The sequence below is a fragment of the Lepus europaeus genome, chromosome 9, assembly GCF_033115175.1.
Source record: "Lepus europaeus isolate LE1 chromosome 9, mLepTim1.pri, whole genome shotgun sequence".
NCBI lineage: Eukaryota > Metazoa > Chordata > Mammalia > Lagomorpha > Leporidae > Lepus > Lepus europaeus.
Genome location: NC_084835.1, coordinates 32398847 through 32416507, shown reverse-complemented (window position 1 = coordinate 32416507; position 17661 = coordinate 32398847). Strand labels below are relative to the sequence as shown.

General features: G+C 40.4%; 1 protein-coding gene across 2 annotated transcripts in view; it reads left to right on the top strand.

Moving 5' to 3' along the window:
• CFAP20DC (CFAP20 domain containing) overlaps window positions 1–12008 on the top strand; it is a 268464-nt gene extending 256456 nt beyond the window's left edge. For both annotated transcript variants that reach the window (XM_062200180.1, XM_062200181.1), the window contains one exon: window positions 11501–12008. In XM_062200180.1, the coding sequence (XP_062056164.1) occupies window positions 11501–11613 (113 nt within the window). In that variant the 3' untranslated portion in view covers window positions 11614–12008. The remainder of the gene's footprint in view (window positions 1–11500) is intronic.
• Window positions 12009–17661: the final 5653 nt, after the last annotated feature.

Here is a 17661-nt window from a genome sequence, read left to right as displayed (position 1 = left end):
CAGAGAGGGATAGAGACAGAGAGAGAGAGGTCTTCCATCTGCTGGTCCACTCCCCAGATGGCTGCAATGGTCAGAGCTGCGCTGATCTGAAGCCAGGAGCCAGGAACTTCTTCTGGGTCTCCCATGTGGGTGCAGGGGCCCAAGGACTTGGGCCATCCTCCACTGGTGTCCCAGGCCATAGCAGAGAGCTGGATCAGAAGCAGAACAGCTGGGTCTTGAACCGTTGGCACCCAACAGGGTGCCAACCCGCTGCACCACAGCATTGGCCCCATCAAGCTCTTTTCTGAGAGTAGGAGCTCCATTATGTTGAAGGTAAACAGAACTTCCGTTGAGGGCAAAGTAACAAATTAAATTTGGAGGAGTAAGCTGGCCAGTGTTAACCACCTTGGGTACCCCTTCAGCCTATCACCTGGCTTTTTATCAGCTATCCTCTACCCCTTTTCTCATGTGCATGAGTGGTTTGCAGTCCATGACTATCGTCACAAACTTGTATTTCCTGTTTGCTTACCTTTTACTGATATGCTTGGGTGGTTTGCAGTTAATACCATCAAGAAACAGTCTTTCCTGTTTGCTTAATCTTTATGCATTAATGGCATAGATTGAAATAGCACAGCACAATCAGTACTTACTAATATACTGAGATAGTGTTTCCATCTGTTCTTGTAGAGTGTTTGTCAAAGAAAAATAATGGGCTCAGGTTTCCAGTTTGTGTCATCAGAAGGGGAAGAATGGCCAATTGGGCTCTTCCCAGATTTCTGTTGCACAGTACCACTCATATAGCACTTGCTGTTAGCCAGATAGTGTGCCAAGTCATTAGATTTCACCCTCAGATCACCACCATGAGGAAGTTATATGTGTATGTACATGTGTTATAACTGAGGGAACTGTGACACTAAGTTCTTAAATAACTTACCAAGGTCACACAACTCCTAACTGGCAGAGCAGTATTTGAACCCAAGCAATCAGACTCCAGACCCCAACCACTATATTTTTATACTTTCTGAGTTTTGTATCATGTAAATAAATTAGCCATTCAAAAAATTTATATGTGCATATAAAACTAAGAGCTGAAAAATTATTTTTTGTTGAGAGTTCTGTATCTACAGGAAAAAGAAAACATTCCAAAGGCTAATTGCCTAAGTTCTTTGGGAAAAAAGGAGACTGTGGTCACCTGTGTGACCTGGATCAGCCCCCCTCCCCTCTCATGCTTGTCAGAAATGACAGGAAGCCATCGTTGACCAGACCCAGGGCAAGCCAAAGAGTAGATGAGTGAAGGACAGAATTACTGAGTCCTAGACCTGCCAGGCCTGGGTATTTGCATGTGGCCTACCTCCTGAAGGCCTTCCTAGTCAGGTTTACCCAAATGGGTTAGTCTCCCAGCCCTATGTTCTCCCACATCACTGCCTAACATGGTCTTCAGGATCTTTTCACATTTTGCATATCTTGATTTGTTTACTTATTTATTGTTTGTCTTCCAAGTACCCTGTGAGTTTTCAAGAACAGACTTTTGTCAGTTTGCTCCTTCCTGGACACTAAAAACCTATAAAATTAAACTCTCTAAATTCTTATTAGAAAGAAGACAAGAAGGGAGGAGGGAAGGGAAGGAGGATGGGCAGTGTTCTTCGACTGGTCATTTCTTCAAACAACCTTGGGATGGGGTGGGGAAGCAGGAGGAAATAGGGCAATTCATTGAAATCTTTCAGTTTTTCTTTCCTCTAACTCTTTTTTTTATTTTTGCCATATGTATTATTTTTCTAAAATTCAACTATGAGAGTAATGGACTGAGACCCATATATTTTAGCAATTAAAAAGTTATAGATTGGGGCAGGCACTATGGCACAGCAGTTTAAAGCCCCAACCTGCAGCACCAGCATCCCATATGGACACTGGGTCGAGTCCCAGCTGCCCCACTTATGATCTAACTCCCTGATAATGTGCCTGGGAAAGCAGCAGAGGATGGCCCAAGTTCTTGGGCCCTGCACCCATGTGGGAGACATGGAAGAAGCTCATGGCTCCTGGCTTTGAATTGGCTCAGCTCCGGCTGTTGTGCCCACTTGGGGAGTGAACCAGTGAATGGGAGATTCTCTCTTTCTCTCTCTCTCTCTCTTTCTCTCTCTTCCTCTCTCTCTCTCTCCCTCTCTCCTCTCTCTCTCTCTCTCCCTCTCTCCCTCTTTCCTTCTCTCTCTACCTCTTTCTTTCAAATAAGTAAGTAAATCTTTAAAAAAAGACAAGAAAAGAAAAATTTATAGATTGTCTTATTGTAGTGGCAATGAAAACTTTTCCTCCAAAGTAAATCTCATAATTATGTGAAATCCCAATAAAAGAAGAGATAAAGGTAGAACTGCTCTGGCTACAGGAACAGTTAGGGTCTCAGAATCCTTCCCTGGGGTTCTGATGAACTGGTAAAGTCACTGGTGTGGTCCGACCCCCAAAATTTGCCTACAGGTAAATGACGTGTCCAAAGTCAAATACACACTCAGAGCCAAGCCCGGAGCTCCTGGCTCCTGAAGCCTGGCTTCCTGCACATCAGAGCCCTTTCTGCAGAACCGTTTCAATGGCGACTGGTTCACAGGGAAAAGGGATCGCTCATCTTTAGATGTCTAAGGTCAAATAACGATAACATTTATTTCATCTTCCTGTATTCTGGTCCTACATGTGCAGTTTTAATTCTCATGGTAGCCTACTGAGGTGCGGATGCTATTACTACTTTCGTCTTATGCATGATACACTGGGACTTAGAGCAGTGAAGCAGCTCCTCCATCAGACAGGGAAGGGCCAAGATGCCTGGAGGAATAACTGTATGGCCTGACCAGTACATCATTCTAGAAAATTTGCTCCAGGCCATACAAAAGTAAGTACATGGGTTATATTGGCCCTCAAGAGGTTCCTGTGCCTGCTTTATTCGGTAGGCATTTGTGTCATAGCTGTTGTTTCTGCTCAGCCACAATGCCTCAAGTTGATAAAGGCCACTCAGTGAACAGCTCAGGTTCCAGCAATTCAGCCAGCTGGCAGGAACAGCGGTGCTCTCTGATCCGTCTGTTTCTCCTCTCAGATCAGCTGACTGTTTCTCCTCTCAGAGCCTCCTGGGCTATCGTACTCACCGATTATCGAGCTCCACGGGCACGTTCTCTTTTCTTGAAACTGTCTGGACAAACAAGTACTCTCCTTAGACCCATAGCACCCCCACCTCAATTTTTAGCTTATGAAATGATTCAGAATATCTATGACAGTCTTGAACCCAGAGGCCCTGTCCCTTCCCTTGTCAGGCAACTAGTTGTCTTGTGTTCTTTGTTTAACCTTGGGACTGAGAAAATTTGTTCTTATACAGCTGTGCAAGTTAACTTTATCCTGTTAGGAGTTTCAAGGGTACTTCAACAAGTTCATGGGAAAATGGAACTAAGAGGTGTTTTATTTTGTTGCAAAAAGATTTTTAAATCCCTACGTAGGTTTTTTATAATACATATTTTTCCATGAACTTTTTGAAGACACTTGGTATGTTGGTAGAAGAATTTGCAACCTAGTACTCAGCAGAATCTTATCTCAAATGTCATCTTCATTGATATGCATGCTGACTGCTCCAAATGGTGATCCCTCACTGTTGTGTTTAAACAATAGGGTATTAGTATGCACATAAAAATACAGTTAATCAGTTCCTAGGATCTATAGGGGAGAACTGTGCATTAACTTAAAAAAAAAATCCTAGATGGCAGCATCAGAAAATCGAAAACCAAGTCCAGTGTCTCAATTCAGAGATTTTAAATCTGATAAACTGGTGCCACGTCATTTATTTTCAAGCTTGAAAACATAGCTTGTGCATATAGGTTTTCTATTATCTCCAGCTAAAATGCATTAAATGTAGATAATTAAATATTTATATTAATCGACTTTCAAAAGGTGAACTTGGAAGAATTATGGACCCCAGCTGCTGTAACCAGAGGGAGGGTAGTCAATATGCTGCTCTGGTGGGGCTCCGTGGGGTTTTCATCTGCTATCGCTGTTTGCCAGTTTCAACGTGGGTGGGGTTGAAAGCTCATAAATAGATTATTCTCTGAAAGGTAATTTTATTTCCCTAGAAATGGCTTTATTATGTGAAGAAGACTAAAAATGTAATTTGGACCCCTGTCCAGCTGCTCTTAGTCTGGTAGCAGAAAATGGTTTTATTTGTTAATGTGTCCTTTTAGAGTTTCTGTAGCCAGTCTTTAAATAGAGCAATTTAGCGTTTTGAGGAAAAACAAACTCTGCAGTATCCAAGAATATAATTGAAAATTACCCCATACCCATGCAGGATAATTAGCTTTCAAAACATTTCCCAATGCTTGACATCATAGTAGTAATTGCTTAATGATATTATAATTTCATTACGTAAAGATTACAGTGGGAAAATGATGTAAGTTGGAGGCTTTGAAAATTAAGTTACAATGAAAACAAAACCTTTTATGTAAGTTCAAGGCATTTATTTCAATGTAAAATTGCACATAATCTCACCCAATTTTTGTACAAATGTCATTGTCAGTAGTTTTAAAATTCACCCATTTAAAGCTTTGGTACTAAAAACCACAAAACCTTAGTCCTTATGGTTATGATGCATATGGTTCCAGTTCTGTAGTGATATGTGTTGGAACAAATGCATTTACACAGCAGTTACTGCTCCAGTTTGTATGCATTATGTAGCAAAACCTGTACTAATGAATTGGATCCACCCTAGTCCCTTTGCAGTAGGGGGATAAAGACCGTTAGCCCATTACAATGGTTGTTTTCATCTTAAAAGATTCCTGGGCAGCTGTAAAACGTGCTGGGTTTTCTAATTTAATAGCACCAGCTTAAAATTTTATCTGTTTGGAAAGTACAGAAACAGAGTACACTAAACAATTATCTGAGGATACTTTAGAAAGTTCATGGAAAATGCAGTTAAAAGATATTTAATTTGGTACAGAAATCCATGCATAGTTTTTTCATACTACACATTTTCATAACCTTTTTTGCAGATCTCAAAATATTTATATAATTTTTTTGCTTTTTATTTATTTTTTCTCCAAAGAAACCTTTTATTTAATGAATACAAATTTCATAAGTACAACTTTTGGAATATAGTTATTCTTCCCACCATACCTGCTCTCCCCACCCACACTCCCACCCCTCCTTCTCCCTTTCCCCCTCCCAGTCCCATTCTCCATTAACATTTCATTTTCAATAAACTTTGTACACAGAAGACCAACTCTACTAAGTAAAGATTTCAACAGTTTGCACGCACACACACACACACAGAGAACAAGTTTTACAGTTAACTCTCATAATACAACTCATTGAGGACAGAGGTCCTGCATGAGAAGTTAGTGCACAGTGACTCCTGTTGTTAATTTAACAACACTCCTATGTATGACATCAGTGACCACCTGAGGCTCTTAACATGAGCGGCCTAGGCTATGGAAGCCTTTTGAATCCACAATCTCCTTCAGTATTTAGACAAGGCCATAAGCAAAGTGGAAGTTCTCTCCTCCCTTCAAAGAAAAGTACATCCTTCTTTAATGGCAACTTCTTTTTTTGCCACAATGTCTTGGCTTTCCATGCCTGAAATGTTCTCATGGGCTTTTCAGCCAGACCAGAATGCCTTAAGGGCTGATTCTGAGGTCAGAGTGCTACTTAAACTGATTATCATTCTATGAGTCTGCTGTGTGGCCTGCCTCCCATGTTGGCCATTCTCTCCTTTTTAATTCTATCTTTTATCATTGATAATTTTTGATAATTGATAATTTTGATAATTGATAATTATTACTTGATCCTATTCATATGATCACTTTAACACTTAATCCTATCTATATGTTCACTTAAACACTTAATATGATCACTTTAACGCTTATGATGGGTGGCATTTTTACTACCCAGCTTAATAGGATTTGGGGTCCCAAGGCAAGTATTTAAACTGTACTCTTCAAAGTAAGTCTATAGGAATTTATGCAGAACTGTACCGTTTTACAGTTATAAACTTCTTCCTTCCTCTCTTATTCCCACTCTTATTTTTTTAATGAGACCCACCCTCTATTGACTTTATATGCATACAATTAACTCTGTGTTAAGTAAAGAGTTCAACAAATAATATGAAGAAAAAAAAACTGTTCCTCAACAGTCAAGACAAGGACAGGCTCAAGTCATCCCTTCTTGAAGTGTCAATTTCACTTCCATAGATTTCTTTTTAGGTGCTCTATTCATTCTCACAAATAAGGGAGAACATATAGTATTTGACCCTTTGGGACTGACTTATTTCACTAAGCATGATGTTTTACCAATTTATCCATTTTGTTACAAATGACTGGATTTCATTTTTTTACTGCTATGTAGTATTCCATAATGTAATTATCCCATAATTTCTTCATCTAGTCTATTTTGACAGGCATTTAGGTTGATTCCATGTCTTAGCTATTGTGAATTGAGCTGCAAAAAACATGGGGGTGCAGATAACTCTTTTATTTACTGATTTCATTTCCCTTGGGTAAATTTCCAGGAGTGGAATGGGTGGGTCATATGATAGGTCTATATTCAGATTTCTGAGGTATTGCCATACTATCTCAGTCTCTTCAACAAATGGTGCTGGAAAAGGTGGGTTTCCACATGCAGAAGTATGAAGCAAGACCCCTTACACAAAAATCTACTCAACATGGATTAAATATCTAAATCTATGACCTGACACCATCACATTATTCGAGAACATTGGGGAAACCCTGCAAGACATTGGCACAGGCAAAGCATTCTTGGAAAAGACCCCAGAGGCACAGGCAATAAAAGCCAAATTTAACAAATGAGATTACATCAAGTTGAGAAGTTTCTGTACTGCAAAAGAAACACTAAGGAAGGTGAAGAGGCAATGAACAGAATGGAAGAAATTATTTGCAAACCATGCAACTGATAAAGGGTTAATAACCAGAATATACAAAGAAATCAAGAAACTCCAGAACAACAAAACAAACAACCCAGTTAAGAAATGGGCAAATGACTTAAAGAGGAAATCCAAATGGCCAACAGACACATGAAAAAATGTTCATAACCTTTTTGAAGATCTCTCGTATGCATGATTTTAAAATTTCTGCACCCAAATAAACTTATCTTTTAATCCCATTTTCCATGAACTGTTTGAAGAACCATTGTATAGCATAAAGCTCTAAAGTGCTCAAGGTCACAGTCTTTTCCCCGAGTGTTGATGGAAGGAAGACAGAAATCAGCGGGCAGATCCCTCAGAATTGGACTCATACTCCTTTACCTTAGTTGTAAGTGACCTTAACATTCTACCACGTGGAAAATATCACTTTTACTTTTAAAAGACCCATGATTTTTGGTATAAGAACTATGCTTATTCGAAGATGAACTCATAATAGTATGACCTACATAAAACTAATTGGGGGACTTTTGTTTCACACAAATTCACTGTTGTTTCCTTTTGGTAGTAAAAAAAAAAATCAGATACAGTTTTGGTGTAGGAAATAAAATATAAAGAGCACACCCCTGTTGTGTGTAACTCAGATATCGTATATTTTCCATGTTTATAATGACAACATTTATTGAGTACTCACTGTGTGTGTGTCCTCCTAGGAACCGGGATGGGAATTACCATCCTTGCTTTACATTGGTGGGAACTGTGGCTCAAGGCAGTGAATTTTCCCAACTGTGTATTTCCCACAACTATGTTGTGGTAGAATGGGATTTGGACCCAGGTGTATCTGACTCCATTGTCTAAATGTCATTCTACCTGACGCTATGAAGATTTTTCTTTATGCTACGACTGCATATATATTCCTGTTTTGAGTTCTAAAAAGAATGTTATGACCTTTAGTTCATAATTTATCATTATTAACCTTAATAGTAATTACTATTTATGGAACAACTATTATATGTACAGTGCTATGCATATTACCAGTGCCTAATTTAATCTTTCACAAAACCCTGTGAAATGGGCATTATTACTCCCATTTTAGAAACAAGGGAACCATGGTCAGTGAAGTGAAAGAACCTGCTGCCGGCTTTTATTTGAGCAGTAAGCAACAAGGACTCCCATCCATGGCCAGGTGTGTTGGATTCTAGAGCACAGGGGTGCTCTCAGCCCCTCTGCAGTAGTGACACCCAGTTTAACTCTTGGTTCATCTTTAATGGAATCTTTGTTTCTTGTGTATGTGTGTCACATCACAACTAGACTGTGCCCAGCTCAGTCACATACCCGGCACACCCTACTTATGACAAACTGATTTCATTCAGTTCTCTGAAGTTCCCCAAATGTTAAAGGGATGATGGATTGAGTATTTGAAAATAAACAGTGAGCACAGTCTCTTCTGATGTGTGGAGGTGACCTGAAGGGGGTCATCTTCCACATGGAATGGCCACATGAGAAGCATTCTCAGCTTCTCCCACTTACGGGAAGAAGGGTGGAGGCAGAGCCTTGGGGACTGCTCTTACAGTAACAGGAGAAAATAAAGAAAAGGCAGTCTTCCTTCCTGATTTCCTATTTTTAATTAGAAGTTGTACAGGGTGCTGAGGTACCTTCATGCCAATATGAATCTAACATAGTTGGTAGCACAGTCCTGTCATCTTTCAAGTCTATGAAGCCACTGTAACCAAGAGTCACAGGAGCTCATCCAAAGCACTGGAAGAACCACTGACTCTGGGCCCATCCTGCACAGGGTTCATCTACAAAATCCAGCGCCAACAGTTTGTCTGGTCCCCTCTTCATCTTCCCTAGAGTAATGTTCCATTTGCTCATCAGCTCTAATGCCTAGAAAATTCTTCCTAGTACTGAGCCAAAATATGGCTTCATATGACTTCCTCTTGGGACCCCCACAGAATCTTCCTAACCCCTCTCTCAGAAGCCACCCCTCATCTCCTGGAAGCTAGAAGGACTGTGGTCAGCTTCATCAACCTTTCTCTTTCTCAGGGTTAGTGTGCCCATTTCCTTAGGGCACATTTTGCCTCCATTTGCCACTATTCACCTCTGCTCTCTCACATGGGCTCTCTTATATTTGCCAATTATTTTTGGAAAATAATAAATTGAACTTCTTTTGTTACTAAACCTGATATTTTAAAATGTCGAACACATTTTTTACTCTTTCCCATGTTTAAATTCCTTTAATGCAGTAGCTCCCAATTAAATGTGTTAGACCTCTCTCTTAACAAAAACACCAAGTACAGTGTTAAGAGACAAACTCAGGCACATTAAAATTTTAGAGCTTGTTTGAGCAGATGATGATTCATTAATCCATCAGTGACAGACTACCAGGCCTTCAGCTCAACTGAAAGGGGAATGAGGCAGAAACTTTTGGGAGCCTCTGATTTGCCAAAGTGGAAAGTCTCTTCTTGGAGGTTAGCTTGGCAGCTTCTCATTGGTTGAGCTCAAGTTTCATTTTCTTGTTTCCATTGTGTTGGGCTTCAGTTTGCTTATATAAGAGCCCAAGGCACTGGAGTCATCTCAGACTAATGGCCTCCCAATTAATTTTATCAGCCAGAGTCCTGAAGCCTGGATTTGTCTATTGCTCTGCCTCTAACTCAGCAGGCAACAGATGAACTGTTTAACTCTGCAGACTCTGGCTCCTTATCCGTAGAACAGGTGTGATGATACCTGCACAGATCACAGAACCATAAGAGTCCAGGAGCACTGCATGAGAAGCCATGGAGGCATTACCAGCTGAGATGTTAATAATCGGGGCAGAATGATCACTCATCTGTTGGACTCCTCCGTAACAGCTGCGTTCAGCTCCCAGGTCAGCTGATAGTGCGTTTCACTCACTTCCCTGTGCCCTCCTGGATAACAGGACACGTTATTCACAATTGTTAAGTCCCCAACACCTAGCTCAGTGGCTGACTCAGGGAAGGATCAGGTTAAATATTTGGAGGAGGGTAGCAGAGGAATGGCAATAGTATGGTTTCAAGCCACCCCCGCCCATCACTGCCTCAGACTTCACTGTAGTTTGTCAGTGTCCTGGCTGTGGCCATGTGCCAGCTTGGTCTGATTTTGCCATCACCATGTTCCCTTACCTTGGGCAGTAACATTTAGGATCATGGGCATTTATGCACACCTTCAAAAACCAGTGTGCTTTGAGCCTTTACATATCAAGCCCTGTTCCATGCCCACCTTCCAAGCCTTTGTCAAGCTGACCCTGATGAGCTCAGCGCCCAAAGCCCAGTTTACTTTGGTACTTAATTATAACCTGTGCTAATGAAGGAAGAGCTGTGTCATCCTAATCACTTCCTTTTTTCTAAGCCTGCTCTGATCCTCTGCAAATCCAGGAGGTCTTGACCTTTTGGCCTCTGAACTCCTATGACTGCAGACTTCAAGAAATACTCACAAGGACTCAATCTCATCTAAGTCCTTACTAACACTAACTAAGTGCTTACAATACTGAGAAAGTGCTCAGAGAGCGTCATTGCAAAACTATTTTTTTGGTTTACTATTTCATGCCACTGTTGGAAACCATTCCAACTTAGGCAGTGGAAGTTTACATCCAGATCGTCCAAATGGCTGTCACAAGAGAAAACATCAAGCTATGTTCATCCTCCTGCAAACTTGATCACTAACAAAACCACAGATCACCGGATATGTTGTTTTCTCTATGTGTTCTCTGCTTCAGGTGCCGTACAGTTCTGCTCTTTTAATTCATATCTCTTTTGTAGCCTTTTAGGATGTGTACATGTGGACTGAGTTCTCTGTTTTGTTGTTTCATTTGCACTTTTTGCCTTTAATACAGTTCTGGCCGATGCAGAAGTTTAGAAGTGTGACAGTTACATGCTGAGTCCTGCCCAAGTTTCCCTGATCCTAGAGAGCATAACCCTCTAATCTTCACCTCCTCCTTCTCTTCTTTCCCCTCTCCACCAATTCTGCACACTCAGTTTTTTTATCCTTTATCATACGCTGACCCCTAGGAACCCTGGTGTTCCTTCTCTCCTACCCTGCATGTGTAGTGTCTCATCACTTCCACAGCACTCCTTCCTGCCTGCCTAAACATTCCACCTGCATAAAGAAAATCTCTCAAGGACAGCATTGTGGTTAAACTGCTGCTTGGAAAGTCAGCATCCTGTATTGGACTGCAAGTTCTAGTTCCAGCTGCTCCACCTCTGATCCAGCTTCCTGCTAATACATCCTGGAGGGCAGCAGATGATGGCCCAAGTGCTTGGGTCTCTGCCGCCACCTAGGTGGGAGACCCAGATTGAATTCCTTGCTCCTGGCTTTGGCCTGCCCCAGCATGCCTGTTGTAGGGATTTGGAGAGTGAACCAGTGAGTGGAGGAAATTCTTTGTCTCTCTCTCTCTCTCTCTCCACCCCCCCCCTTCTTTGTTTCTGTCTGTGCTCTCTTCCTTCCTAAGGATGAAAAGAAAATAAGTAAACATTGAGAAGAAAATAACACTACCTCCACCCCCCACCTCCACAGAAGTGATTATTCCTGCTTCTTTGCCCTTCTTGCACTGCTGTTGAGGAACAATGGGCCAGGCTGGGCAGCTAACATGTCTGTGGCTCCCCACCCCTGCAGGTGAAGAAGACCTGAGTGTGGACGAGGACGAGGAAGTGCTGACGCTGCTGTATGACCCGTGTCTGAACTGTTACTTTGACCCTCAGACTGGGAAGTACTACGAGCTGGTGTAATCTACTCTTCTGGGGGAGAAAATGGGCATCCCAGTCAGAGCAGGATTGGCCATGCACAGTCGCAAGAGGCTGCATGTTGGGGATGCTGGGCAGGCCTATGGAATCAAAAGGACCTGAGAGAAATGAATGCATTTGGTAAATAATGTTCAATGTTAAGAATACCTACCTTCCTTTTGTAGATTTTTGGGATTTTGAAACTGTGGAGGAATTCATACAGACACAAGATTTTAGAACTTTGAATTGGTTCTTATTTGTTCATTCTCAGCTTACATTTCATTTTGTTTATTTCATAAATTTGTATGTAAATGAATTAAGAGTTTTTCATTCAGATTTTTACAGTGTTACTTTGTAAATGATGGTTTGATATATGGAAAATGTATTCTTGTTTAAAAGATGTCTGGGCACCTTTTATTTTATGGCATATTTGCCTTAAAAATAAAGTATGATTTTCAGAAGAGTACCTTTTGTTGTTTTAATTTTGATTTATTTGAAATATAGAGACAGGCAGATCTCCCATCCCCTGGGTTCACTCCCCAAATGTCCACAACAGCCAGGGCTGGGCCAAGCAAAAGCAGGGAGCCAGTTACTCAATCCACGACTCCCACATGAGTGACAGGGATCCAACGACTCAAGCCATCACTGCTGCTCCCAGGGTGCACACTGGCAGGAAGCCAGAATCAGAATTGGAGCTGGGACCTCTCTGGTATGGGATGTGGGTGTCCCAAGTGGCATCTGAACTGCTGTGCCAGAGGCCTGCTCCAGGAGAATACCTTTTACACTGCTTTTTAAAATTCATCTCACTTTCTTTACCAGAATATTCCTAGATAATATTTCATATTCCTTAGACTCTGAGAAAAGGAAACATAAACTGGTCAGACTTTATGATCACATTTATTAGCACCAGCCCCACTATTTCCATTTCATTATAGCTCATCCGGAATTTGCCAAAGATCACAACACTGTAATCACTTAAGCTGCTTAGCATTGTACTTTCCTCTTTCAAAAATCTTGTACTAATTATCTTTGCATTCTAATAATATGGTCCAAATCTAGCTTCATGGAACCAGGTATAATGAGAAGTCACCCACTTGAACACCCCACACATTTCACCATTTCTGTGACTTGGACCCGGAGACATCTGGGAAGTTTTCTTGGTCTTTTTGTCAGTGCAGCTCTGCTTGTTGCATCACAAGGGAAAATAGCGTGTGCTTCCTGACTGCCTTGGATTGTATGCCAAGTATATTAATATTGAGCTCAGGAAAGCACTTATTATATTAGCCACCATATTTTGTTATTTAATAAAGATTTTTAATAAAGGAGAGTACCATTCGAAATGAAAAATTATTGGTGTGTACAGTTGGATTTAATAGCAATACTATAATTTAATTTAATGTTGCTTGATAAAGGAAATAAGTGTTTTTTTCAAGAGTAGGTTTGGACTCCCGTTCAAAGGATCATGCATTATTTAGAACTGTGTTTGTGTTTGATCAGCTTTTAATCCTGTTGTTCACAAAGTATGCTTTCCTTATGAATTTCTCCCCAAAATCTCCATATTTATACAATTAAAATGAACAAATGAGGCTTTATAATGCATGTGGAATGATGAAAGAGTGGGATTATCTTGATTATGACCTTGAGGATTGGAGTAGGGCTTGGAAAGCCTAGTTCCTGCTTTAAATAGCCTCAGAGCCATCCACATAAACCAGGAGTCAATTAAAAGTTTGTATAAGTCTTGTAATTGTAGATATCAAAAATACATCATGAACTACCCAAGGAGAATTCAGAATGTTCATGGGAAATAGCTTTTAATTTTTCCATGGACTTTTTCCTTTAGATTTATTTTTATTTGTTTTAAAGGCAGAGTGACAAGAAAGAGAGGGTGAGGCAGAGGCAAAGAGATGTCTCATCCACTGGTTCACTCCCCAAATGACCACAATGGCCAGGTCTGGGCCAAGCTGGAGCTGGGAGCCAGGAGCTCCATCTGGAGATCCCATGTGAATTACAGAGGCTATCTAATGCCACTTTCCCAGGTGCATCAGCAGGAAACTGGATCAGAAGCAGAGTAGCTGGGACTCAGACCAGTGCTCTGATACAGGATGCTGGCATCACAAGCAGTGGCTTGACCCATTGCACCACCAATGCCAGCCCCTCTGTGGAGTTTTTAAAGCCTTCTTGTATTAAGGAAAAAAAAGTAAGGATTACGAGAATGCCTCGTGAACCTCAAAAGAATGCTACTGAGACCTCCAGGTGGAATGGAGTTGGCACCTGGCCGAGGAAAAAGAATGGGGGACAATGGGATTCCTGAATTGCAAGCAACTGACATCCTTAATCCAAAAATCAAAAGATTTGCTCAAAGTCAGGCTCCAGGAGCCCCAGGGATCAAGGCAGCTTTAGGGGATAGTCCATGAAGGAGAAAGGAGCATTCTTAACAAAACAGGGAGGGCTATCAAGCAGGTGGAGAAGGCAGGTGTCTATCCTGGCAGTCCAGAAACATTTTCTCTGCTGCTATTGCTGATTCATTTTGTCAAATCTCTCTGTGTGTGTGTGTGTTTCTCTCTGTCTCTCTCTCTCTCTCTCTCTCTCTCTCTAGCTCTTGCTCTCTCGCTCACTTGTTCTCACTCTCTCACTCTCCTCACCCCATAACGCTGTCAGCTACTCTCAGTCCCGCTGACAGAAACTCAGCCACCCCGTAGCCCATACGTCCAGCTTCACAGAAGTATTAACCCTCAGATTCAATCCAGAAATCCCAGAGTGGGATTCTAGTTGGCCCAGTTTGATCCAGGGGTCACCAGAACTCTAATGTGGATGAAGAAGAAAGTAGAGAGTTCTTTGTGAATCGAGCAAACACTCCAAAGGTATCTACTACAAATCTTATTATCCATGTTTTACATTTTATTTGCCTTTTTTAAAGGAATAGCTTCATTTCTGTTGAGGATGTTTCTACAAAAGAGTTAGAAATAGGAATATATGTGCTGCATTCTGCCAATTTTAAACCAAAATAAGGTGTCAAGTTTGCTTCGAAATTCAGTGATCATTAACTTGATCACTAGTTAAATTTTGCTCCATATTAGAAACCCCTGGAAAGTTTGTGAAAATACCATCACCTATTTCTGCATTCAAAGGAGTCTGATTTGATAGGTCTTAGGTGCAGCCTGAGCACTGGAAATTTTTATGTGAAATTCTAACATGCAAAGTTGAGAACTTCTATAGACTGGATCTGATATGAGAGAGCAGTAGTTTTGCCTAATGGCATGTGTACCTTTGGGGAAGGGACTGTGTTACCAGTTTCCATATTCAAGTCCTTATTTTCCACTTTTCTAATCAGATGTGTACCCAACATTTATATCTGAACTGACTACCAATAATCACCTAAAATAGATGAGTGGATGGATAGATTGAATGATTCAGTGTGGAAATTAATCTTCAGATAATTTGATATCAGTATGGTCATTTATTCAGTTTCCTGTTTCATATAATCTGGGTGCAATTTACAAGTGACTTTAAGTTAACCTAGCTCTGAATTGTTACTTAATTACAAGGACTGGTTAGTGAGAATTATGGAAAAATAAACTTTAGCAATACATTGGATCACATCAGTGATTTAGTTCCCTGGCAATTATAAGTTATTTCTCCCTGCAGTTAATTTTATTTTCTATTAAAGGCAAATATTGACATATGCAAAATAGGTAGACACTTTTGCAAAACACTTTGCCCTATTGCATTTCTCTATATTTTTAGATTAACCTCACTTAAATCAGTCCTTTCAACCCATCTTGATTTTTTTTTATTTTTTTTTTCAATTTTTATTAAACTTTTATTTAATGAATATAAATTTCCAAAGTATAGCTTATGGGTTACAATGGCTTCCCCCCTCCCATAACTTCCCTCCCGCCCGCAACCCTCCCCCCTCCCGCTCCCTCTCCCCTTCCATTCATGTAAAGATTCATTTTCAATTCTCTTTGTATACAGAAGATCAATTTAGTATATATTAGGTAAAGATTTCAACATTTTGCCCATATAGCAACATCAAGTGAAAAAACTACCATTGGATTACTAATTATAGCATTAAATAGCAATGTACAGCACATTAAAGACAGAGATCCTACATAATTTTTTTTTCAAAATAATTAATTTTCTATGCCATTTCCATTTTAACACCAGGTTGTTTTTTTTTTTCATTTCCAATTCTCTTTATATACAGAAGATCACTTCAGTATATAATTAGCAAAGACCTCATCAGTCTGCGCCCACACAGAAACGCAAAGTATAAAAATACTGTTTCAGTACCAGTCATAGCATCACTTGGCTTTAGACGACACATTAGGGACAGATCCCGCATGGGATGTAAGTACACAGTGACTCCTGTTGCTGACTTAACAATTTGACACTCCTGTTCATGGCGTCAGTAATCTCCCTAGGCTCTAGTCATGAGTTGCCAGGGCTATGGAAGCCTTTAGAGTTCGCTGACTTTGGTCTTATTCCGATAGGGTCATAGTCAAAGTGGAGGTTCTCTCCTCCCTTCGGAGAAGGGTACCTCCTTCTTTGATGGCCCCGTTCTTTCCACTGGGATCTCACTCACAGAGATCCTTCATTTAGGTCTTTTTTTTTTTTTCCCATGATATCTTGGCTTTCCATGCCTGCTATACTCTCATGGGCTCTTCAGCCAGATCTGAATGCCTTGAGGGCTGATTCTGAGGCCGGAATGTTGTTTAGGACATCTGCCATCCTATGAGTCTGCTGTGTATCCCACTTCCCATGTTGGATCTTTCTCTCCCTTTTTGATTCTATCAGTTAGTATTAGCAGATACTTGTCTTGTTTGTGTGATCTCTTTGACTCTTAGACCTATCAGAGCTATCAATTGTGAGCTGAAATTGATCACTTGGACTAGTGCGATGGCATTGGTACATGCCATCTTGATGGAATTGTGTTGGAATCCCCTGCACATTTCTAACTCCACCATTTGCGGCCAGTCCGATTGAGCATGTTCCAAATTGTTCATCTCCTCCCTCTCTTTTTCCACTCTTAGATTTAACAGGGATCACTTTTCAGTTAAAATTTAAACACCTGAGAATAATTGTGTGTTAATTACTGAGTTCAACCAATAGTACTAGAACAACAACAACAACAACAAATACTAAAAAGGATAAAGTATTACATTGTACATCTAAAGTCAGGACAGGAGCTGATCAGTTCATTGTTGCTTATAGTGTCCATTTCACTTAACAGGTTTCCTCTTTGGCGCTCAGCTGTTGCCGATCAGGGAAAACAAATGATATTTTTCTCTTTGGGACTGGCTTAATTCACTCAGCATGATGTTTTCCAGATTGCTCCATCTTGTTGCAAATGACTGGTCAACCCATCTTGATTTTTGAAGTGCAAACTGTGTTTAATAACTGAGAATAGTACAATCACAAAATGTACAACCTAAAGGACAATTAATTAAAGGAATCTAATTTAAAATTGCCCTTTGGCTTTAATTAAAGATCTAGCTGCTAAAAGTTTCTGAGCTGTTCTTTAAAAAAAAAAAAAAAAAACTATGCAACAGCAGCAAGTACAGTGCCAAAAGTTGGTTTTTTTCCAGGTTATATCTTGTGACTCTCAATCTTCAAAACTTCCAGAAGAATAAAAATTAAGAAGCACCTATCCACATATGGTTGTGTAGTAGGATTTCTATTCCTATATCGTTCATTTTGGATTCCAGAGAAGTTAATTATAAGAATTCTTACCCAGAAAATCCTGTTTTCTCTTTTTTTCCCTCAATTATTGTTGAAATAAAATCATCTAACTGGGCCTGGAAACCATGATCATTTCTGATTTTACAATTGAGAATAATGAGATGTACATTGGAAAGTTAATTGTCCAAAGGCATTTGGGTATGGAGGGGAGAATGGAATTCATGATTCCTCATGTGTGAGCTAGTTCTTTCACCACCCTGAAGGAATAAATACAGGGATCAATAGACAGATTTAGATTGACATCACAATCCCTGCCCAGAAGTCACCAGCAGAAAATGGCACCCTACCAGGGGTTTGGGATTTGGTTCTCAC